We start from the raw sequence: 22,600 nt of genomic DNA on the forward strand, positions 1-22,600 counted from the left end.
TGAGAAGCCACTAAACGCATTTACTCTTTGCTCGGTGAAGGGATCCTAGGGCTGGGAATGTGCTCAGGACACCACCTAGGACTCCCTAACCCTCTCTAGAAGGATGCTGCCCAACCCACCCCTAGTATCATGGAGGCTCCACATCCTCAGGAAATCACCAGAGGTGTGTGGCCCTCAGACCCAGCTCTGCAGGAGATGCACACCATACACCCTTCCATAGATCCTTGGATGCAGCCAGCACTCAGCAAGAGATTGATGCAGCTATTTAGCTGCATTTATGCTGCCACATGGGAGGTGGTTGGGGTGTCCTCCATCTGTGCTTTCACCACACAGCTATCAGATGTCCTGGTAGCTCAGGCAAGCTTGAGCCACCTCCTGCAGTGACCATTAAGCTGAAAAGCCAGCTGACACAGGATGGTGGCCGAGGAAGCCATGGCCCATTCAGTACTGCTGTACTGTCAAGCCAAGTAAGCTTATTGCCTGGGCTGCCCCACTGAGCCAGGGGTGTGGGAGCACTGCAGGTGCCCAGTGTGTCTCCCTGATTTCCAGCTGTGTCCTTATGGTAGTTTAGCCAGTGGCTGCTCTGAAGCCCCTCTGTCCCTGTTCAGGGTCATGCTCCCTTGGCCTTGCCACTGCAGGCACTACTTGACTCCCATGGATCCCTGCCTGGCTCCCCACAGTCTCGTCCAGGGGCTGTTGGACACCTGGGACTGCTGGAAACATGGAGCTGCCAGATGACCAGAACAGCTGGACCACCAGGACAGCCAGATCCCAGGGCTTGTGGGTATTTGGGATTCCCAGACTCCTGGGACAGTTAGACCCTGGGGCTCTTGGGCAATCAGGATTGTCAGGCACCTGGATCTGCTGGATCCCCGTGTCAGCCAGACCCTGGGGTCTGTCGGGCTCCCAGGGACTCCTGGGCACCTGAAGCTGCCAGACCACCAGGACAGCTGGACCCTGGAGCTATCAGCCACCTGGGGCTGTTAGGCACCTAGAGCTGCTGGCTCCCCAGGTCAACCAGATCCCAGGGCTGTCAGAGCCCTGGGACAGCCAGATCCCAGCCCTGGTGCACACCTGGGGCTGCCGGATCTCCTGGGCAGCCAGACTCCAGGGCTGTCGGGTACCCAGGGCTGCTGGGCACCTGGAGGTGCTGGCTCCTCCCGTCAGCCGAATCCCAGGGCTTCCCGGTACTGGGGGCTGCTGGGCACCTGAGGCTACCAGACCCCGGGGCTCTTGGACACCCCCGGAGCTGTCGGGCCCCTGGAGCTGCTGAATCCCCAGAACAGCCAGACCCTGGGGCTGCCGGACCCCCAGGGCTCCCGGGGACCGGAGCTGCCAAACCAGCACGACGGCCGAACCCCGGTGCTGCAGCACCCCGGGGCCATCCAAACCCCTGAGCCATTGGACTGCCAGGACCCCCGGGCTGAACTGGAAGCCAGGACTTCGCAGCCTTCCCCGCCCCTGGGAAACCCTCCGCCGGTTCCGCGGGACTGCCTACCCGGTAGAGACCTCCCCCCCCGGGACCGTCGGGGCGGCGCTGCCCCGCGGCTGGGGAGGCGGCGGCCGGCGGCCCCCGGAGCCTGGCCCGCCGTCAGGGGAACCAATGCGGAATTTCCTGGCTGGCGGCGGGGCCCCTCCCGCCGCTGCCGAGAGGGGCGCGGGGGAGGCGGCGGCGGCGGCGGCGGAGCAGCGCTCGCACTGCGGCTTCCGCCCGCCGAGCGGCAGCCAGGGCAGGGCGGGTACCGGGCACGGCGGAGCCGGGGAAGAGGGGGGTGAAGAACGCCCGTCCCCGTATGGGATGGGCCGGGCCAAGCCGGCCCCCGCCGCTCCGACGGTCATGGCGGCCCGTGGGTTGCGACCGCCCCGCCGCGCCCGAGCCGGAGCCGCGGTGCTGCTGCCGTTGCTGCTGCTGCTGCTGAGCCGCGGAGCCGCGCAGGAGCTGAGCCCCCGCGGCAGGAATGTCTGCAGGGCCGGCGGGTAGGAGCGGCGGGGCGGGCAGGTGTGGAGGGCGGGACGGGACCCCCCGACCCCACGGTTCGGGGGCCGGGGGGCGGTGGGGTGCGGTGGGGCTCGCCGCTCCCCTCCCCCGGGCCAGCCGCGGCGCTGGGCGCCTTCCAAGACAAAGTCCGTCTTGTGCGGGGCTGAAGGCGGGGGGAGCCGGGCGCCGGGGAGGGGGCGAGGAGCTCAGCCCAAGCGGGGCCCAGAGCGGGGCGGGGGGGCTGGTTCTGCTCTCCGGGCGTGCTGCGGGCAGCCGGTCTTGGCACACCGGGGCCGGTCCAGCTCCCCCTTGGGTCAGTCCTGCTGCAGAGAGCCGGTCCTGAGTGCCCCGGGACCGGTCCTGCACCCCGCGGGGGCCGGGCGTGTTGCTGGGAGCCGGTCCTGGATGCCTCTGGGGTCGGTCATGCTTCCCCCAGGCCCGGTTCTGCTGTGGGGAGCTGGTCTTGGGTGCCTCCGGCGATCGGGTGGTGCTGCGGGGGGTCAATCCTGCATCCCCGGGGCCGGCTCTGCGGTGGGGAGCTGGTGCTCAGTGCCTCCGGGGATCGGGTTGCACAGTGGGGGGCCGGTCCTGCAGCCCCCCGGGGCCAGTTCTACAGTCGAGCCTGGGCTGGCAGGGTGCAGGATGCTGCGGGTATCCTTGGCGCAGCTGCCCCGGGATGCTTGAGATGGCAGAGTTGGCAGCTCCAGGACCCTTGGGTTTGGCTTCAGAAAGTGGGTGCTGTCACTGCCTGTCTCTTCCCAGGGGTCACATCCTGCCTGCCTGGCTGGGGGTAGGACCCTGGGAGCTGGCACTGCCTTGTCGCTGCTCTCAGTGCTCTCCATGTACATTGGGTCGCTTTGCAGAGCATCACCTCAGGCCAAGCCTGTCTGCAGCACTAGGGCTTGGTGCTGGCCAGGCTCCTTGGCCAGGCTGGCCCCAGCAAAGCAGGGAGACTGCCCACAGCCGTTCCCTCCCAGCTAGGAGGGCAGGATCCCCAGCCCTTTATGGGGGGCCCAGGCCATAAATGCACCTTTACGTCTCGCCCGTGAGGTCAGACAAGTCCACAAGGAAAACATGTGCTGCAAGCGAGAGGGCCAACATAATGGCTCCATTCAGCAGGGCCGCGGGGCGCTGGTGCCCCCTCCTCAAATTACAGGCTGAGTTTCCTAAGGAGGCATTTCACGAGCCAGAGCGGCCGCAGCTCCTGGCCCCATGCTGTTCCTCAGCAGGGGAGGATGCGGGGAGCGGTCCCTCCTCAGCTGCCCGTGATCTGCCGAGCTGGTTCCCAGCAAAACCACCATCACGTCCCAGGGTGGCAGAGGGGATGTGAGTAGCGTCCCTCCCTGTTCCCAGCATCCTGCCCCGGGTGCTCAGGATGGGTGCGTGGGTGCCCCGCCTTGCACAGGGACACCCCTCCATCCCGGCTAGATGGAGATGGGGGAGATGTTGCGCCCAGTGCTGCAGGGCTCAGACTGTGCCACCCGTGGGTGCCGTGGGGTGTGCAAGAGGCACTCGCTGAGGAGCAGGACAGGGTGTACAGGATGGGCAGGTGCTGCAAGTCCTGCCCTGTGCAGGGGGCTGGGGGCAGCCAGGCTGGACATGGCCTGGGGAGGAGGTCCCAGTGTGTGTCCCCTGAGCTCGGTAAAGCTGCTGGTTGGACTCTTGGTGCGTGGTTGTACAAGTACCAGGCTCTGCTGAGCACATCCCTCGGGGATGCTGGCCATGGGTTTCAGAGGGCTTGAGAGGAGAATTCTGCTTCAGCCTTTACTGCAACCTCCTGAGACCCAGTTAGTGGGTAGGAGAAAAGGGTATATTTGGGGACTATTTGGTGTTAGTTTTGTGTACTAAGTGCATCTTGCTCCTAAATTTGAAGCTCTTTAATAATTGGTTACAAGTCGGTGTGACCCTCTCCGAAGCTGCCGTTTGGGATGCAGGCTGATGAGCGCCATGCATGCATGGGCGTTGCTTTGTCCCTGTCCTGCTCTCACTAATGCTCTCTTTTGGTAATCTTTGTTTTTTAATTTTTCTTTTCTTTTTGTTCTCTGACTGAAAGGTTTCCCTTTACATATGTGATCCTACCCCTGTCTGCAGCAGGGGATCTCTGTCTTTGCCTACACCTCGAGGCTGGGTTCAGGTCGGGGAGCTGTGGCTGGCATTGGTTGGGGGGGATGCAGCCAGCTGAGACCCAGTGGCCCCAAGAGCCCTGTGTGCCGCACAGGGGGAGCTGTGTGGTACCAAGTGATGGGTGACACAGAGAAAGGAGGAGCTCAGTGCTGGGATGATGCTCAGGAGGAGCACCAGGATGGGGAGCACTGGGGATGGCCATGTGGCTGGGGAAGGTGATGGCAATGGTCTGGGCTTCAGGGACATGCTGCGCACCTGCAGGGCTCCTCGGCAGCCCTGTTGGGTGGGCTGAGAGCAGGCAGGTCTCGCGTGGGACCATGAGCAGCAGTTCCCACCCAAGCCCCAGGGTCTCCCTCCTGCTTTTGGAGATGTGAGGCCACTCGTTTAGTGGAGGCTGCATTGGTCTGGATGAGGAGCTGTCCTTCCTGCCTCAGGAGCCCTCCCACAGCCCTAGCTAAAGGGGACGGGGACATGATTCACAGAGAAATGTGGGATATTAATCAGCAAGAAAAATATTCTGCCTCCATAGAAACCTCTGGAGCATTTGCAGAGGTCCCATGTCCCACTGATGCTCAGCGTGAGCGGGATGTGGCCATGTGCCGGGGGCAACACTGATGTCAAGCGCTTGTCCCTGCAGGTCACAGCTCCAGCTCTGTCCGCGTCCCTGCTCCTTTTCCTCTACAGCAGCAAAGCTCCCAAGCCCCACCACATCTTGGAGGCAGCTTTTCTTTCTTCTTTTTCCCAGCATTTGTAGTGCTTTGAAGAAACAAAAAAAAAGAAACAGAAAATGTATTTGCACTGTGCATGTCTGCGGCGCCAGGTCTGTGTGGGTCAGGAGCGAGCTTGTAAACAGATCTCCATGTTATCCCAGTTCCAGTGGTCATGGGGCACATGGAGCAAGCCCTCTTTGGAGGAGCAGAGACCACAAGACGTGTTTTAGGCTCCCACCCCAATGGGTGCTCTGCAGCCAGCACCAACCTTACCTGGGCCTGGCTGTCCTAGGGACCAGTTCATGTGCTGCACTGGGAGCACCGGTTACCCAGTGCTGCAACCCAGCTGCCTCTCCTTGCAATGAGAGCAATTTTATTTGCTGTCAAAGCTGCTGATAAATGAGGCAGGGGCTGAGCGGAGGGGTGTGTGACTCCATCAGCAGGCATGGTGAAGGAGAGATTAGCTGTCTGTTAAAAGATAAGCATGAATCCTGTGTCCAGAGAGGCAGTGGGTGGGCTGGGGTCCTGGCTGGTGATGATCGCAGTCCTACTCACCTCTTCCTGCTCGGGGCAGGGGAAGGGTTTTTCGCTCCCGCCGCCGTGTTTCAGCAGCTCCCGACTCCCCACCATTGGCTCAGGGCTTTCACTGCGGGTGATGCTTTTTGGTGGATTATCCATGATGCCTGTTTTGGTGGCCAGGCTGAGCTGTTCAAGGAGGAGGTTTCCCAAGTGGAGGGGTTTCCCCTTGCAAACCTGCAATGGTTTAATCTAAAAACCACCAAACACTGAATTTTGAAAAGGTGGAGTGGTGAAAGCAAGCCCAGGTGGGACAACAGGTGCTTTGGCCACACCGTGGCAGCGTCAGGGCAACGTAGACCCTTCCCTACCTGTGCCTGAGCATCCTGGCACAGCTGGCGAGGCTTATCGGGGAGGGCGGCCTGAAGCCTCTTGCAGAGAACCTTGTCTCCAGTCCACCCGGTCCTCAGGGAGGTGGTTTGGTGGTTGACCCCCCTTTGCCGTTAACACTGTGCATGTCCTTGCATGCTCAGCCAGAGCAGAACCCCCACTCGAGCCCCGGGGTCCCCGCATGGGGGGTATGGGCCAGCTGCCATCGCAGCATCTTGCGACCGCTTCGACGGGCTGAATAGATGGAGCTATTTTGGGCTCCGGCTGCAAGGCATTTTTTCCAGGCCTTGAATCATTTTTGTGGTTCTTTTCTGCCTCCTTTCCAATTTTTCACTGTCCGCCACGAAAAGGGGGATGCGATGCTCCCAGCTAGGCCGTGTGGGTGCTGCCCGCTGAGGAGCTGGCAGTGGGAGCTGCGTCCAGCCTCCCCAGTACCCGTGTTTGGCTGGGGGGCTGCTGGCAGCTCCCTCCCCGGCCCCAGGACAAGGCGGTCTGGCAGCCAGACGTGGTCCTGTGACTGCGCTGGGTTCTGAGCGAATACTTCCTCGCTGTCTCCTCCTCTTCTGCATTTGTTACATATAAAGAGGAAAAGGGAAAAAAAAAAAAAAGCAGAACACATTCCAGGCTGTGCCGCTGGACCAGCCCGGGTGAAGTTTTCCTCGACTGCAACGTCCACTCAGACTGTTTATAACCCTCCAGCATCGCTCTGGTCGCCAGCAGGAACCAGGCAGTGCGGGTCGCCCCAGGGATGAGCGGGTCACCCTGGGGATGAGCAGTGTTCCCCCACCAAGGGGGTCCCTGCGGTGTCGTGGCACAGGGAGCGTGTTCCCCACTCCTGGGCTGGAGCATCGTGAGCCCCCAGCCATTTGCTTTGGGGGCTCATTGAGCAAGTGTGGGTGAGGTGTCCCTGCCTAGTCCCCATGTGTCCCATCCCCACGGGGTGTCCCTGGCTGAGCCTCCACACGGGTCTGAGACCCCGCGGTAGTGTTGGCCAGGGTCAACCTTGTGCCAAAAACACTTTGGCTGATGATCCTGTATGCGGTGTTTCCTGGAGCTGGTGGCACTTGAGGACACCTAAGGGCTCAGGGGCCTCTCCTGCAGTTGCCATCACCCAGCTCGTACATGGGGGTGCAGGCAGGGAGGGGGTGCAGGCAGGCATCAGGGTGGAGGCAGGCAGCAGTGGAGCGCACGTGGGCAGCAGGGCATATACAGAGGAGGGCAGGGGAGTGCAGGCAGGCATCAGGGTGCAGGCAGTGGAAAGCAGCGGGGTGCAGGCAGGCAGCAGCGTGCAGGCAGGCGGAGAAGAGCAGCCTGGGGATGTTGGTGCAGGCACTGCTGTCCCCCACTCACTGCAGCACCCTTCTGAGCAGGGAGGTCCAGCACCAAGGGGAGACAAGCCGGGCATCTGGCTGCGGGCGCCGAGCCATCCTGTCCTGGGAGCAGGCTGCTTTGCCGGACCCTCGGGGGCAGAGCAGATTTCCCCTAGGACATTTAGAGCGTTCCCTTTTTTTCCCAGCTTCTGGGGTCTTTTGGGGATTTTTTTTCCAAAATAACAGTTACGAATGTCACTTTTGTTGTTTCGTTGCTCCTGATTAATGGGAGGAACTCGTCCTGTCCTCACTCCTGGCATTGCCTCAGCTGGCTGGTGGGGCATCTCAAGCCGGTGCCTGTGGGACCCCCCCAGCAGATCTGTGCTCCCTGCGTGGTGGAGAAAGAGCCAACAGCTCTCCTTGCCCCACAGGGATGCAGCAGCCCCCAGCCAGGGTTCAGCTGACTGGGAACAGGACCTTTCACCTTCACAGCATCGGTGCTTCTGGTTGGTTTTTGGGAAGGGCCAGGACTTTCTGAGGGTCGTAACCATTTGTGGTGTTTTTTTTCCCCTGCAGCTCCTCGGCGCTCGTGTGCTGCCCAGGATGGAGGCAACAAGGAAGCGAGTGTTTAATAGGTAAGCACCGGCCTTTTGCTTCATTGGACACTGTTCATCTGCCCATCCTTTGCTGAGGCCTCCTGGCCTCACCACCACTGCCAGGGGCCATCCTGATGTGCCCTGCAGTGGGGGCCCTGTGTCCCAGGGACCTCTGCCTGCAGCTGGGTGCCCCGGGGATGCCGGAGGCCCTCCTGCTTCCCTTTGGTGCTCGAAGCCAGCAGCGTGTGGATGGAATGGGTGCTCAGCCCCAGTGTTGGGGTGCTGGTCACAGAGTGATGCCCTGGGGTGCCCCAGCCCCCAGTGGGCTCCTCCACGGGGAGCGTCACCCCTGCTCCCAGACTGGGGGGTTTCTCTCCATGCCAGCCAGCTTTGGGGGTGCTTCTCTGGGATCCAAGGGACAGTGAGATGTTCCACAGGGTGAAATTTGGGGACAGGGAAGGTGCGGCTGTGGGGATGGGACCCAGAGAGTTCCCATGGGTGCTGCAGCAGTGTGGGGAGCCAAGCCAGAGCCGACGGTGGAGGAGAAGCCTCCAGGACCAGGCATGTGTCCATCGTGGCCCCACTGGGGAGAGTCTACCGGGGCAGGCAGGCTGTCAGGCAGGGGCCACCGAGCCTGCAGGCAGGGCAGCCCCAGCTGGGGCCATGCCAGGCATTACAGTTCTTACCAGGGGCCATGACAAGCCCAGCATGGATGCTCAGCATGAAGCCCCAGGAACTCTCATCCCCTGCACTGCCACCACGATGCAGGCAGCTGTTTTGGGATTCTTGTGCTACTCTGCGCAGTTTCGGCTGGCCACGGGGCTCGCCGTGCCCCAGGACAGCTGGAAGAGTTCTGCACACCGGCCTAGACCATCAGCAGTTTGCAGCCAGCAGCGAAGACCACATAACCAACTAACCCACCGTGCATGAGCCCTCATAACCGCTCGCTGCATGCGTTGGGTGCCCGCACGCCGGGAACAGGACGCGGTCCCTTCGGCGTGCTGGCAGGAAGGGAGAAGGACAGGGTCTGCCAGGACAGCGGGGGGAGGATGGTCCTACAAGTGAGCTGTCCCCATCTCTTCCCCCCTGCAACTTGCTCTAACCGTTAGACTCACTGCTCCTAACCTGTGTAATCTGTCTATTTTAGGGGTTTCTATAGTATCCATCACCGTAGGTCTAAGAACTCCCAGGTAAGGTGGACGGGATGGGTGGTCTGCTCTCCATCTCCCGGTGGCTAAGGAGGCGTGTCCAGGGCCATGTGGGATCTGCCTGTGCCTGCCTGCGCTGCGGTGCTGCCTGTCCCATGTCCTGTGCCTGCCCCGCTCCGGGCGTTCACCCCAGCGCAAGGTCCCCTCAGCAGGAGAGGGGCAGGTGGCCTTTGGGGGCTGGTGGTCTGTGTGGGAGAGGCGGTGGTGGGGGTGGCAGTGACACTGCTGCGGTCTGTAAGGAGTGCAAGGACGGGGACGGGGGAGCGTGCTCGTGGCTGCCTGCAACCCCCCACCCCATGTCCCTGTTCTCCCCCAGAGCTGCCTCTGCCAGCAATAGGGAGCTGAGCAGGGGCCACTGCCTCTGGGTGCAGCCAGTGGCACGGACGGGACTGGGCTGGGTGGCAGGAGACTGGTGGCAGCGATGCTGTTTTGCTGGGTGGCAGGAGGCTGGTGGCCAGGACGGAGCTGAGCTGGGTGGCAGGACACTGATGACAGGGACAGGGCTGAGCTGGGAGGCAGGAGGCTGGTGGCAGGGATGGAGTTGAACAGGGTGGCAGGAGTCTGGTGGCATTTTTCTGTTGAGGGTCCCATCCAGCCTGCCTGGTTGCTTGCCAAGGACGGTCACAGTGTCACAGCTCAGCAGCACCCAGAGTGCCACTGCACGACCCTTCCCCTGCTCTGCGGGACTGGGGGGGCTTGGGGGGAGCAGGGACAAACTCACTGGCACTCACACCCATGCCTGCCATCTGTCCGTCTGTCCAGCTGCGTGTGAGGGGAACTTCACCTGCAAGGAGAATGAGGTGTGCGTCAGGCCCGGCGAGTGCCGCTGCCGCCACGGCTACTTCGGTGCCAACTGCGACGCCAGTGAGTACCTGCAGGTGCCCATGTGTCCTTGGTGGGGTTTGCCAGGGTGGCCCTGGGGTGCTGGCTCACCCCAGGGTGACTTTCCAGAGCAGAGCATCAGGGATGGGTCTGCAGATGCTCTTGCTCTGCCCTTGCCTGTCCCCCTGGCTTTGTCCCTAGGGCATCATCCCTTTGGTGGGGTCTCCTCTGAGATCCAGTGTGCTGGGAGGAAAGGTGGGGAGTGCAGCCGAGAGGTCCCGTTGCGGCTGGGGGTCTCCACCAGGGCCTGGTGGTAGGATTGTCCTACGGGCAGTGTGAGGGCTGACAGCTCTGCCCGCAGAGTGTCCCCGGCAGTTCTGGGGTCCCGACTGCAAGGAGATGTGCAGCTGCCACCCAAACGGGCAATGCGAGGATGTGACGGGCCAGTGCACCTGCAACCCCAACCGCTGGGGTCCCAAATGTGAGAACGTCTGCCTCTGCAAGCACGGCAAGTGTGACCAGAAGACGGGCAAATGCACCTGTGAGCCCAACTGGTGGGGACCCCAGTGCTCCAGCTCCTGCTATTGCAGCCACAACTCCCAGTGCGACCAGCAGACGGGCAACTGCCTGTGCCAGCCAGGCTGGTGGGGCCGCAGTTGCAACAACCAGTGCTCCTGCAACAACTCGCCCTGTGAACAGTTCACGGGGCGCTGCCAGTGCCGGGAGCGGACGTTCGGGCCCCGCTGTGACCGTTACTGCCAGTGCTACAAGGGCAAGTGCAACCAGGTGGATGGGACCTGCACGTGCGAGCCAGGCTACCGGGGGAAGTATTGCCGCGAGCCGTGCCCGGCTGGCTTCTATGGCCAAGGCTGCAGGAGGCGGTGAGTGGCCAGACCCTGTCGGGCCTGATCCGACACCACGGGCTCAGTGGGAGGTGGCAGGGAGGTTTCAGGGATGCTGCACTGGGTGACAGGCTTCCCCTTGGCTGTTGCAGGTGCGGGCAGTGCAAGAGCCTGCAGCCATGCACCGTGGCAGATGGACGCTGCCTGACCTGCGAGGCAGGCTGGAACGGTACCAAGTGTGACCAGCCCTGCTCGCCTGGCTTCTACGGAGAGGGCTGCGAGAAGCTCTGTCCCCCCTGCAAGGACGGCCACACCTGCAACCACATCAATGGCAAATGCTCCCATTGCAACCCGGGCTGGATCGGAGACCGGTGAGTGCGGGTGGGTGCAGGGTTGGGCCCCGGTGGGGTGATGCGCAGCCTCTCTGCTGCTCCCTGCCTGGGAACCAGGGATGGCTGTGGGTTTCTGCAGCCAGGAGGGGAGGGCAAGGATGGGCTGATCCTGCTGGCATGGCCATGGAACCAGAGGGGGCCTTTGAGACCCCTGCCCCATGCCCCTGAGTAATGTTGGGTGCTTGCAGTAGGGCTCAGCTGTGAAGCTGGGATGCTTTTCCTCAGGCTCTTGTGCCCGGGATTGGGTCTGGGGCTTTGCAGCACCCAAGCAGGGCTGACAATGCACAGTCTCACTTCCCTGCCTGCAGGCAGGAGGGACGGGGAGATGCTGGAGGTCCCCAGGAGCCATGGGTGCTCCAGCCACTTGCCTTCATCCCTCCTCAGGTGTGAAACCAAGTGCCGCAATGGGACATATGGGGAGAACTGCGCCTTCGTCTGCAGTGACTGCGTCAACGGCCAGTGTCACTTCGAGACCGGCCAGTGCCTCTGCCACCCCGGCTCCCACGGCACCTAGTAAGTGAGCCATGCTTTGGGGTGCACCCTGGGGCATGGGTGATGCTCGGACACCTCCTGCCCCCTTGGGTCCTATGTGGTTCCCAGCTGAGAGGTTTCCTGCAGTGGAAGCGATCATGAGCAATAATTTGGCTGATTTTTGGAGCAGAGTAGAAAGGAAGCACTTGCAGAGCCATGAGCAGCGAGAGAGGGATTTTGCTTTAGGAAACAGCTATTTGGCAAAAACAAATGCCGTCGACAAAACGGTGGTTTAGGTTTTTGGTGCTTTTTTGTTCTGGTGGTTTTTTTAAATCCAGGGTGGAATTTCTAGCCGAAAAGAGAGAGAAGACCACATCCCAGAATAGCAAATAGCCTCACAGGCATGGCATCTGCAGGGTGCTCCTGCTGCAAGCTGCAGCTCTGGCAGGGGTCTTTCTCACCCCTAGAAAGAGCCCCCCGGTCTTTACCCTTTCCCCTGTCCAAAGAAGGGGCACAAGGGACATCGGAGTCCTCCTCACATCCCCTGGTGTGATCCTGGTGTGGGACAGAAGTGCTGTTTGAAAAGGCTGGGGCATGCAGTCCAGCTCCCCCAGGCCCTGCTAGGTGTTGCTCGGATTTTCCTGGGAGTTAACCACGAGGCTGGCGGTGGGACCTAGGGTTTGGGACCAGCGTCCCACCTGTGCTGGCATTTCTCTTGGGGCTTAGAAACAGGGAGCATTTAGATTTCAGGTGGGTTATTTTGGGGCTTCACCGACCAGTTGTGCTGCTGGCAGAGCTGTGGAGACAAGCAGGGAGGCAACCTGGCTGGGCACCAGTGCCAGCTCAGCGTGCCCGTCCTGGGCATCCTGCCACCTTCGGTAGCAAAGCTGGAGGTAAGAGGGTCCTGGTGTTCACCAGGGGTCAGTGGCAGTGATTTTGGCACAGCGCTGGAGGGTGGCACATGAATTAAATTCTTCTGAGGCCTTGGCACAGCACTGGGGATGTGGGGACCAGGGATGCTCGGGATGCAGCACCAGCCCCAGCAGCATCCTGGAGCTGTAACCGCGGCCTGAGCTGTGCCGTATGGGTGCACGCCGAGCGGGCTTGGGGACTTTCTGTGTGCTTGGGCAGATCCCTGTGACTATGTGCAAACTAGTGTTTTTGTCAGCAGTGTATAACTTTGCTAAAAAAGGGATGATTTCTGGAATGAAGGCAGAAGGGATGTCCTCACGCTGCAGGGGTGTCCTCTCAGCTCTACATCAGGAGGATGCTAGAGGAAAGGCTGCTAAACCGCCTTGTGCACACTATGAACGTTTTATCTCCTCCACAGCATTCCCAGAGATGCCTGGATCCTCTTGAGGAAAAATTGCCCCCCTCTGCTCTTCCAAAATTTCAGCCTGGGGCAGAAATATGGGTCCAAGTGGTGGGATGAAGAGGTTTGGGTTGCCCGGGAAATATCCCAGCTACTGTCCTGCAGCATTTAATGCCCTGGTGCAGCTGCTGGGAGCATCTGCAGTGGCTCAGTGCCTGTCCTGGCGGGCACACGGCGCCTGGTGGGCACGAGGCTCGGCTGGGGCGGCACTTTGCAAGTCGGCAGAGCGTGAAATGGGCTGAGCTGCTCCAGGCATGGCGCCGAGGGCAGGGGGACAGCTGTGTCCTCAGGGGAGCAGGATTGGGCTGGGGCCTGCTGGCTCCTTACGGCTGCAGCAGCTCCAGCTGGGATGCTGCCGCTGGTGAGCAGCTGGTGGACGGTTTGGCACCCAGCAGTGCCGCCAGCATACCCCAAATTCATCCGGGTCCCACACCGCAGTGCCTGTCCCACCACTGAGGTGGCAGTTTACCGGCAGTGCAGATTTGACACTTGGCTTAACTGGACCAGGAGGGTCCACCCTGACAGAATGTATCCCTCAGGGCTACTCAGTTGTTTTTTCTTCTTGAAGGCCAAAAAAATAAAAATAAAATCAGTCTGGGCACCTTTCCAGCTTGCGGCTGCCACGGCTCTGCCTGGCTCAGCGTGGGGGAGCCCGGGGGTGTTGCAGCCACGTCACTGCCGAGCTGAGCTGGAAACTCCCCGCGTGACACCGGGTTGACTTTAGATACAACTGCTGGGTTAACGGCCTTTCATAATTGTTGCACCTAATCCTGAAGCCCTGCGCGAGGAGCAGCGAGCGTGTCTGACCCCCAGGCGGGCGAAATCCCCCCAGGCAATGGGTGACTCCACTGGATGGGCAGTGGGCGCCTGCTCCCTGGGGGTTACACGGTCCCTGGGGCGGCGGGGGCTGTGTTGGAGCTGCCTGGAGAAGCAGCCCCTGCTTTTCCCCGGAGCACGGAGGGTTTGAGAGGAGGCAGCAGCTGGGGTGGCGAGGGCTCTCACCCAGCACCTTCCCTCCAGCTGTAACCTGACTTGCCCACCTGGCCGCTATGGAGCCAACTGTGCCGAAGCCTGCAGCTGCCACGACGGCGCCTGCGACCCACTGACGGGCGCCTGCCACATGGGTGAGTGCCGGCGAGCGTGGGTTGGGGTGCCAGGCTTTGCCACGGGGCCATCACCACAGCTGAGCTGGCTGGTTTTGTCTTGCAGAGGCCAACCAGCGGATGGGGGTGATCGGGGCAGGAGCCCTGCTGGCGCTGCTGCTCATCCTCTTGCTCTCCCTGCTCTGCTGCTGCTGTGTCTGCCGCAAGAAGGATGAAGCCCACGGGTGAGTGCCAGGGCTGGGCGGGCTATTGCCAGGCTCTGCCATGAAGCCTGAGCAGGGGGAGCTGTGGGTCTGGGGACAGCTGGGGACATCGGTGCTGGGTGCGGGGCTGTGACTGATGTGGGGATGCAGAGACTGCACTGGGACAGCAGCACTGTGGGGAAACTGAGGCAGAGCAGAGCTGCCCTCCTGGCACCATTACCCTGTGATTCCCTGGTCTGAGCAAGTCCTGCTGCATCCTCAGGGCAGCACCCAGCTGCAGGGGGCTGATGAAAGGGCTCGGAGTGAGCCCTGCCTGGGGACACCCTTCCCACTCTCCCTGACTTTGTTTGCGTCTCATGGGCCATCGCTTCATGGAGACCCACCAGGGCCCCTCCAGTCTCCAGGGGGTTGCAGCTGAACCACAAAGGGAACCCTAAAATACAGCAAGGGCATCGAGACATGACTGAGACCCACAGAACAAACCCCTGGGCCACAGGGTGAGAGCTGGTGGGGTGACGGGCTGCAGCACTGCCAGCTGTCCTGCACAGGGATGTTTGGGACAGGGAGGGTGAGTTCCTGCAGCAAGGTTCAGGATGCCAGCAGCATTTGGGCAGCACTGAGTAAAATCCTGCCACAGGGACGGGGATGGGGACAGCCCCATTGCAGGGAAGGCTTGTGCTGCTCAGCAAGGGATGAGTGGGCCGTGGGAGCTCCTTCAGCTGCAGAGAAAGTCTCCCCTTGTGCCACCAGCCACTGCACGGGAATTTTCCAGAAGCCTCCCGTTGCAGCCCTGCCAGCTCAATCCCAGCCCAGCACATCTGCCCTGGGGACCCTGGGGGCTGCGTGTAATTAACCCACAGATAAAAGCACAAATGCAGCCCTGTGTGGTGAAGTATCACACAGGGAGAGGGGGAAATGGCTCAGAATAGTTTCCTCTCCTGGGGTGCCTAGGATGTGTCCCCAAATAGCTGGGTCACCAGTGGTGCTGTACCAGCACCAGTCCCTTGCTGGAACATGCCAAGGGACCGCATCGGCGGTGGACACGTCGCAGGTTGCCTTGCATCAACATGTGAAGACGCTCGCTCCTGCGGCTGCAGATAATTGCTTGAAACCTCGGCCCTGGGAGGCTTCAAAACCAGAGAGCAAATAAAGAGAAGCCATGTGTTTGCTTTGGGGTTGGGATGATTTTTATTTTTTTTAAAGATTCAGGGTCTTGGCCTGGCATTGCGGATGTTTTGGGGCTGGGCCACAGCTGAACCCGTCCCTGCCATCATCCCCTGGCTCTGCATTCTGGTCGAGTGCAGGCTGGTGCCTGGGGCTGGCAGCAGCCCCGGCAGGACCCTGATCCCCTGTGCAGCCCCTGCCCCGAGCCAGCCCAGGCTCTTCCCCAAAACCCCTTTGCATTTACAGCATCCCTGAGCTCCTGACGTGCTATCTCATCCTGTGAAGGCCGTCCTCACCGCGGGCCAGGTGCCAGTGCCTCTCTGATGGGGCCGTTGCCTTCTCTTGCAGCTCCAGTCAGGACCCGGCAGCAGCCAAGAAGCCGCCAAGACGCTTGTGCGGGCGTTTCAGTCGGATTGGCATGAAGCTCCCGCGCATCCCCCTGCGCCGCCAGAAGTTACCCAAGGTCGTGGGTAAGGTGCTGGGGTTTGGGGAGAGGGCAGAAAGCCAAACCCTGGGGTCTTTACTCCTAGCAGGGCTACACACTTGACTCACAGCAGCCTTTCTAGCCCCAAACCCCGGCTGGTGAGCACGGCAGAGTGGTGACAGGGACATGTGTGTCCCTGGGACCGTTGTAGTGCTTGATGCAGGCTGCCTGGCTCAGAGGAGCTCAGCCCTTTCTCAGTCTGCAGCTTCTGGATCTCAAAGCATATCATTTTGCTTCACAAGGGCAGGGACCTGGTGCCTGGAGCTCTGCTGAGCTGTTTTGTGAGGGTTTTAGGTTTCCCAGGTAGCGGAGCAGTCCCTGTCGCAGCAGCGAAATGCCTTGTTTGCCCTTTTGGTCCTGACCTAACCCTGCCCCAGCTTTGTGTGGAGCCAAAGCATCCGAGCTGGAGCCAGAGCCCACCCCTCTGTTGTGTGCAGCAGAGCTGAGGATGGAGGGGCAGAGATTTTGGGTGAGCTCCCCGTGCTGCCCAGGTACAAACCGGGCTCATAGAGAGGCTGCTCAAACCCAGCAGAGCTCCTGACCGGGGGGTGTTGGGGCTGTCAGGGACCCCCCACATCCAGGCAGCTGGGGAACACTATACCCCACATGCTCTGAAACTTCCCTGTGCTCATCCCAGCATGAGGATGAGGATGTGCTGCCTCGGAGAGGACCCTGTTGAATAAACTGGGGGGCAAAGGCAGCGCTCCCCACCCTGTGCCGGCATGGGGCTCAGCCACGTATCTCCCCAAGCCCAGCACCTCCCCGGCTGCACAGTGCTGGCGGGATGCCCGAGCGGCCGTATCCTGGCGTGCAGCAGCTCAGCATGGGGCCAAATCCCCTATCCCGGGTGGAGGAGGGATGGAGGTGGTCCCCACCCCGGCATGCCATGCCCGAGCTCGAGCATCAAAGCCGACGGGGGCAACTCCTCGCTGCATGAGGCATGGCAAAGCCCTGCCCCAGAGCAGGGTGCACCAGGGCCGGAGAAACATTCCTGCTGCAAGGATAACAGAGGCCGTGTTTGTGGAAGGGGCCGGGAAGGGCTCAGGGAGGACAGAGGGGGCCTGTGTGCGGCAAGGGCAGGGGGGGCTCAGGGGGGCTCCCTGCGCCGGCCTGGAGGCAGCTGGCGCCCACCCAGCTGCTCTGTATAAACGGCAGCAGCAGCCCTGGCAAGGCTGAGGATGTGGCGCTGGTGCCAGAGGGATGCTCGGGAAGGTCTTGGGTCCCAGCCGGACTGGGGCTATTCCTGGAGCCTATTCATGGAGTTGGGGGTTGCTATTTCACTGGGGGGAAAGGCTTTGGTCAGGATTTGTCTTGTGTTCACAGTGTTATCCCACACAGCGTGACAGGGCAGAGCTGGTGTCATCTCCAGCCACTTGGGTCCCTCTGGTGCATGGTCCGGTGATGCCTCCAGACCTCACTGGGTCTGGGGACCCCCTGGGTGAGGGAGACCTTCCGGGGTGCCCACAGCAGCTGCAGCCCTGTGATGCCCAGTGACTGCAGTGCCATGTCAGTGTGTGGCTCCACCTGGAAGCCGTGGTGGCCAGTACGCAGTGGCAGAGGCTGTCTGTTCCCAGCATTGGTCCTGTCTGGGCAGCAGGGTCTGGGGGATGCTGAAATGTCCCATCCCAAGTGCCAGGTGAACACTGGAGTTGCTCAGGACCCCCCAGGGATATTATGGTGAATCCAGTGCTGGCCAAAGCCAAGGATCCCTGATAGATGGTCGTTCCAGGTCTTATATCCTTGCACAGCTACCACCATGGCCATGCATTTGCTAGCACTGGGCAGGTTTTCCCCTCTGGGCTCAAACATGACTACAGTCACCGTCAGCAAGCACAAGCCCATGCATGGTAGAACATCCCCAGGTATGGCAGCAGGTTTTGAAGCTCATCCGGTGCCTGGGGCTCCAGGTACCTGCCTCGAAAGCTGCTCTCCCACCTCAGCACCAGCTTCAGATCCACAGCATCTCCCTGGGGGTTGCACCCGAGCTGGCAGCCTGCACAGCCACATCCTGGGCTGACGCCAGTGGCCGCAGTGCCTGGGCATCCCTGTATGCGCGGGTTTCATGGCGTTTGCTCGCCCAGGATGTCAGTGGTACCAGCGTGGGTCTCAGTGCTCTGTCACCCTGCAGGTGCTGGAGCTAACTCAAGCTCTGCACCACGGGGTGCCTGCTCCTGCACCCCGCTGTTGCATCTCCTCCGAGCAGCAGAGTTCCGCCAGCCCCCAGGGTGATGCTCATTCTGGGGAGCTTGGGATGAGTGGGAGGGGATGGCCACGAGGGCTCCAGGGCCACCTTTCCATGGCCTTTCTGTGGCTCCTTGCCGCTTTATCCCTGTCTTCAGACCAATCAGCTGCCATGCAGGCAGGGCTGGAGTTGTCACCCTGATGCTGTGGCCCCCGAGGCCCCAGGGAGAGCAGCAGGACAGGACCCAAGGGAAATGGGCACATTTCTCCGAGCCCCATCAGCCTGTGATATATTGGCCACGGGGGTATAAATCCCAGGGCACCACACAGGAGTCCCTGAGCTCAGCTCTGGGTGCACTGCACACCCTCTTTTTATCCTTTGGCTGTGTCCTGGGTCTCATCCGAGTCCCAGAGACGCCTCATGGCCCTAAGTCCCAGCTACTCGTTACGCCCCCTCTCAGGAAACATCTCCCTTCATCCGCTTCCAGCCGGCTGCTTTTAATTTTCCCTTTTTGGTTTTTATTACAAGGAAAGCCATGTTGGAACTGCCACTTCCCCCTCTCCAGGCCATTTGCTCTTTAAATATCACGGGGATTTTTTTTGTTTCCTTTCTCCAAGAAGCCAAACTATGCAGGGGCAAGCTTGCATCGCTGCTGTCATTCTAATGGCCCTGCAGCTCTGAAGCCAGATTCCCTAATAAAGAATAAATGTTCCAGTGGGCATCCCAATAACACTTAGAGTTATTTTATTGTAAACCAGGGACACGGTGCAAGAATCAAACAGTCCAAGCAGGAAATTGCAGTGTGACTTAGATGGTTGGGATGTGCTGGCAGAGGTTACAAATACTGGAAATACTGATGTACAGTTGCTGCTCATGGGAAACCTGCCCTGTGCGCTGGGCTTTGCCTGGGCTGCAGCCCTTGCCACCACCCTGGGGGACAAAAGCCAGCAGGCAGAGCATGGGGACAAGAGCATCTGATGCTGCCCAGCTCTCCAGGACAGCTGTTCCTTCTGGGTACCCCGAGGATGATGCCAAAGCTGCAGGCACCCAGGGAAGCACCGTAGGGTGGGTTGGGACATGAACTTATCCAGCAAAAAAAAACCTTAAAGATGATCAAACAGAAAAACTAGTCCCTCAGCCCAGACAACTGTCACTGCTCAGCTGCTTTTTTTTTTTTCACCCGTTGAAACTGAAAATATTTTTAACACCAAGATTTTCCTCTCTGGTGGTTTTTCTCTGTGGGTGGCCCCTGTGGTGGAGGGGGCAGTGCTGGAGTGAGGAGGGATGCTTCTCCTCTGCTTCGGGATGGGAGAAGCTGGCAAAGGGATTGAAAAGTGGAAGAACTGGGGAAAAAAGGGTGCCGCACATCCCCCTGCCACGGACATCCTTTTACCATCCTTCTACCTCCTTTTGCAGAAGCAGAAGGAAAAGGAATATGCAAACAGTGATGCTGAAGTGGAAATTAGTGCATTAAAATGGGCAGCTCATTTTTTTCCCCAGGAAGGGGACAGTCATAGCACTGGGACTTTCTTTGCAGGGTGGCTGTGCTGGGTTGTACAGCTCATGGGTGATCACTGCGATGCTCACTGAGTCTTCATGGGACCCAGGGTTTTGGGCAGCTCATTCTTCTTCCATGTGCATCCTTGATTTGGGTAGCTGGAGACCTGCAGTGGAAGGAGGGGAGAGATGGGAGGGGTAAGGCTGGCACAGGCTCTGCTGTCCGCAGACACTTGACCCCAAGCATGGGTGATGCTGGTCACCACTGTTGGTGGTTCATGGCCTCTGTATGCTGGTGCTTGGCTGGGGGACCTGGTGGGGATGCGTGGTGAGAGATATCGCCATGCCTGGGATGCTGTCCCTGTCCCTAAGACCCACCGGCAAGTTGGGCAGGGGGGAGCTGTGCAGCATCCCATCCTCCTGGCTGGTGTGGGGGCTCAGGGGGTCTGGCAGGACAGGCACAGACAGCAGTTCCTTGCCCTCACAGTGGCCCACCACGACCTGGAGAACACCTTGAACTGCAGCTTCATCGAGCCACCCTCTGTGGTGGAGCAGCCTTCCCCATCCTGGTCATCCCGCGGCTCCTTCTCCTCCTTTGACACCACGGATGAGGGGCCTGTGTACTGCGTCCCCCACGAAGGTAAGCAGGGCGATGGGGCACTTCCCCAGGGGACTTTGGGGCCATCACCAGGGTCCACCTCCTGCTCAGTGGAGAGGTGTCTCCCTTGTGCGGTGGGGACTCTGTCACCCTGGCTTCTCATGCCCCAGGAAGGGATGTGGGTGCTGATGTTGCCTCCTGTGTGGTTTCAGAGCTCCCTCCTCCAGCATTTGCTGCTCCAGGGTTGTTTCAAGAGCCTTCCTGTTCTGGGGTCCCTGACCAGGAGGAGGGGACAGGGGGACCTAGGGACTCACTGGGATGTGGGGGGGAACCAGGTGGGATGCCATCCCACCATGCTGCAGAAGCATCTCAGTTCTTCCCCTCCCTGGGCACATCCCCACTTGACACCCCCATGCTCTCCTTCCACAGAGAGCGTGGGTGACGGCAGGGACAGGGGGACACCTGCCAGCCCTGGGGACAAGCTGTTGGCCCCAGCCAGTGGGGAGGAAGCAGGCGAATACACCTTTCTGAAAGAGACGGGGTCTGTCAGAGCCTTCCCAGCTGACAGCAGTGAAACACCCCTGCTGAAGTCCTCGGACAGCGAGCGTTCCTCCTGTGGCTCCGGCTCAGCCGGCGCTGCACTTTATGCCCGGGTCGCCCGTCTCTCCAAGCAGTCCAAGGAGGAGGAGGATGCTGTCACAGAGCCCCGCAGCCCCGGGAAGCCACCATCCCCAGAGAGGACCAAGCCCCGTCCCCCAGACCCAGCCACAAAGCCCAAAGTCTCATGGATCCACAGCAGGTACAACTCCAGCCAGTCCAACTCATTGCCAGCACCCAGCCGGTCACCAGAGAGAGCGGCTGCCCAGTCTGGCAGCCCTGAGCAAGGCCAGGGCTTGGCCAAGAGGAAGAGGAGTCCGAGCGAGACATCAGCTGGCATGCAGGGCAGAGCAGAGGAGAAGGGCAGCACGCGGGGCAAGGAGAAAGCACAAAAGCAACCAAAGGAACCCGGTGTCCCTGAGGGCAAAGCCAGCCTCGCCGGGGAGCCCCAGTCACCCTCCAAGCCCAAGCAAAGGAGCAAAGCTGGCTCAGAGCCAACAGAAAGCATCAACGGGGCGGTGCAGAATGCCTTCCGAAAGATGGGTGCCTTCCAGCCAGAGCGCCGGGTCGGGGACAACAGGGATGCTCCCCGCAGCCCCAGCACCAGCAAATCCCGCTCCGAGCCCCTCCATCCCCACCTGGCCTCCGAGCTGGCTGCCCAGCTGAAGGAAAAGACTCAGAGCCTCAACAAGGGGGACGGAGGTACCCGCGCAAATGGAGTGGGTGCCCAGCGGGAGAAGCCCACCCCTCCGCAGAAAGCCAAGCGCTCGGTGGCCACTGGCAGCCAGAAGACCAGCAAGCCCTTGCTGCCCACCTCTCCCCATCTGCAAAAACTGATCCCCGGGGCGGCTGAGCCAGCGGCCGGGGAGCCCAAGCGGGTGGAGAAGCCAAGCACTGGCAGCAGCCAGGACCAGGCTCTCCCCAATGAGCAAACAGCCAAGAAAACCCCCATTAAAAAGCCTCCCAGGAAGAAGAGCCGAGAAGCCAGCCTGGAGCAGCCCAGAGCAGCCGCTGTGCCCGCTCAGGCGGTGCAGTGACCGGGAGCCAGGCACTGGCCCTGTGCCAGCCAGCTGCATGCCGAGAGGAAGGACGCTTGCCGGCATGGCCAGCAGACGTGGAAGCCTGGACTGGGCAGGGGGCACTGGAAGAGCCTTGAGCCTCCATTTTGCCCCCCTCCATCTTTCTCATCCCCCTTTTTTCTTTAGTGTCCCCTGCCCCAGGACCTGGTCCTCCCCATCCATGCCCTGCTGCCTCCTCCCTGCCTGGGTCTGGCAGCTCGCCATCCCCACGCAGGGCAGGACTGCAGAGAGCTGGCCCGGCCGCCAACCTGGGGGGGCCCATGTGTGGCATATCCCCCCACACTTTTTTGTAGCAGTATTATCGATCGCATAAGCAGCGCTTGTTGTACTAGACGTACCCACGGTATATTCTGCAGTAATGGAGCCGCTCGCTTCCTGCGCCCCACTCTGGTCTGTCAGGCTTGCGGTGCACGGGAGAGGGAGGGTGCTGCTGCTCAGCGCCCAGGGCATCACTGGGGATGTACCCCACATCCACCACCAGTGGCAAACCCCTGCCCTGGCACCCCGGGCTCCAGGCACGGCTCTCCATTGCCAGTCCTGCCGCAGCCAGGCCGTGCCCGGTGTGGAGTCGAGCTGGTTTCGACCAATGCCTCCCTCCCGTCCGCGCCTGGGGTTGCTTCTGGCCAGGAAGAAAGCACTATTTATGGCCAGAGCTGGACGCCCTTCAGGCTCCCATGTCCCATCCAGTGGAGTTGGAGAGATTAGTTTGGTACGACAGAGCCTGGCACCTCTGCAGAGTGCTTTTGTAATAAAAATGTATTTCTTCCGTAGCTGGGTGCCATTTCTCCGTGCCCCATGCTCCCCGGGGGCAGGCAACATGCTGGGCATCACCTGCCCTGGCTCGAGTGCTCAGCCTGGTCCTGAGTGGGATGTGGAGGGGGGATGGATGACCTTGCGGCAGGTACAGGCAGGTAGGCATGGTGGGGAGGCAGGTCCCCACTGCGGTTGCTGCCACATGCTCA

At 60.9% G+C, this 22,600-nt stretch overlaps 1 protein-coding gene across 2 annotated transcripts; it reads left to right on the top strand.

The window, feature by feature from the left end:
* The first annotated feature begins 1,557 nt into the window (after nucleotides 1-1,557).
* SCARF2 (scavenger receptor class F member 2) lies at nucleotides 1,558-22,408 on the top strand. 2 transcript variants are annotated; one of them, XM_075110762.1, is made up of 12 exons: nucleotides 1,912-1,977; nucleotides 7,605-7,663; nucleotides 8,772-8,814; nucleotides 9,595-9,696; nucleotides 10,016-10,535; nucleotides 10,649-10,867; nucleotides 11,273-11,401; nucleotides 13,752-13,855; nucleotides 13,941-14,058; nucleotides 15,550-15,671; nucleotides 19,852-20,004; nucleotides 20,392-22,408. In XM_075110762.1, exons 5-12 carry the CDS (start codon nucleotides 10,054-10,056, stop codon nucleotides 21,594-21,596), a joined length of 2,532 nt encoding a protein of 843 aa, XP_074966863.1. In that variant the 5' UTR covers nucleotides 1,912-1,977; nucleotides 7,605-7,663; nucleotides 8,772-8,814; nucleotides 9,595-9,696; nucleotides 10,016-10,053; the 3' UTR covers nucleotides 21,597-22,408. The 2 variants fall into 2 exon arrangements, with proteins under 2 accessions (XP_074966862.1, XP_074966863.1); XM_075110761.1 differs by lacking the exon at nucleotides 8,772-8,814 and having other exon boundaries at nucleotides 1,558-1,977.
* The last annotated feature ends 192 nt before the right edge of the window (nucleotides 22,409-22,600 follow it).

The sequence above is a fragment of the Phalacrocorax aristotelis genome, chromosome 15 (assembly GCF_949628215.1).
Source record: "Phalacrocorax aristotelis chromosome 15, bGulAri2.1, whole genome shotgun sequence".
NCBI lineage: Eukaryota > Metazoa > Chordata > Aves > Suliformes > Phalacrocoracidae > Phalacrocorax > Phalacrocorax aristotelis.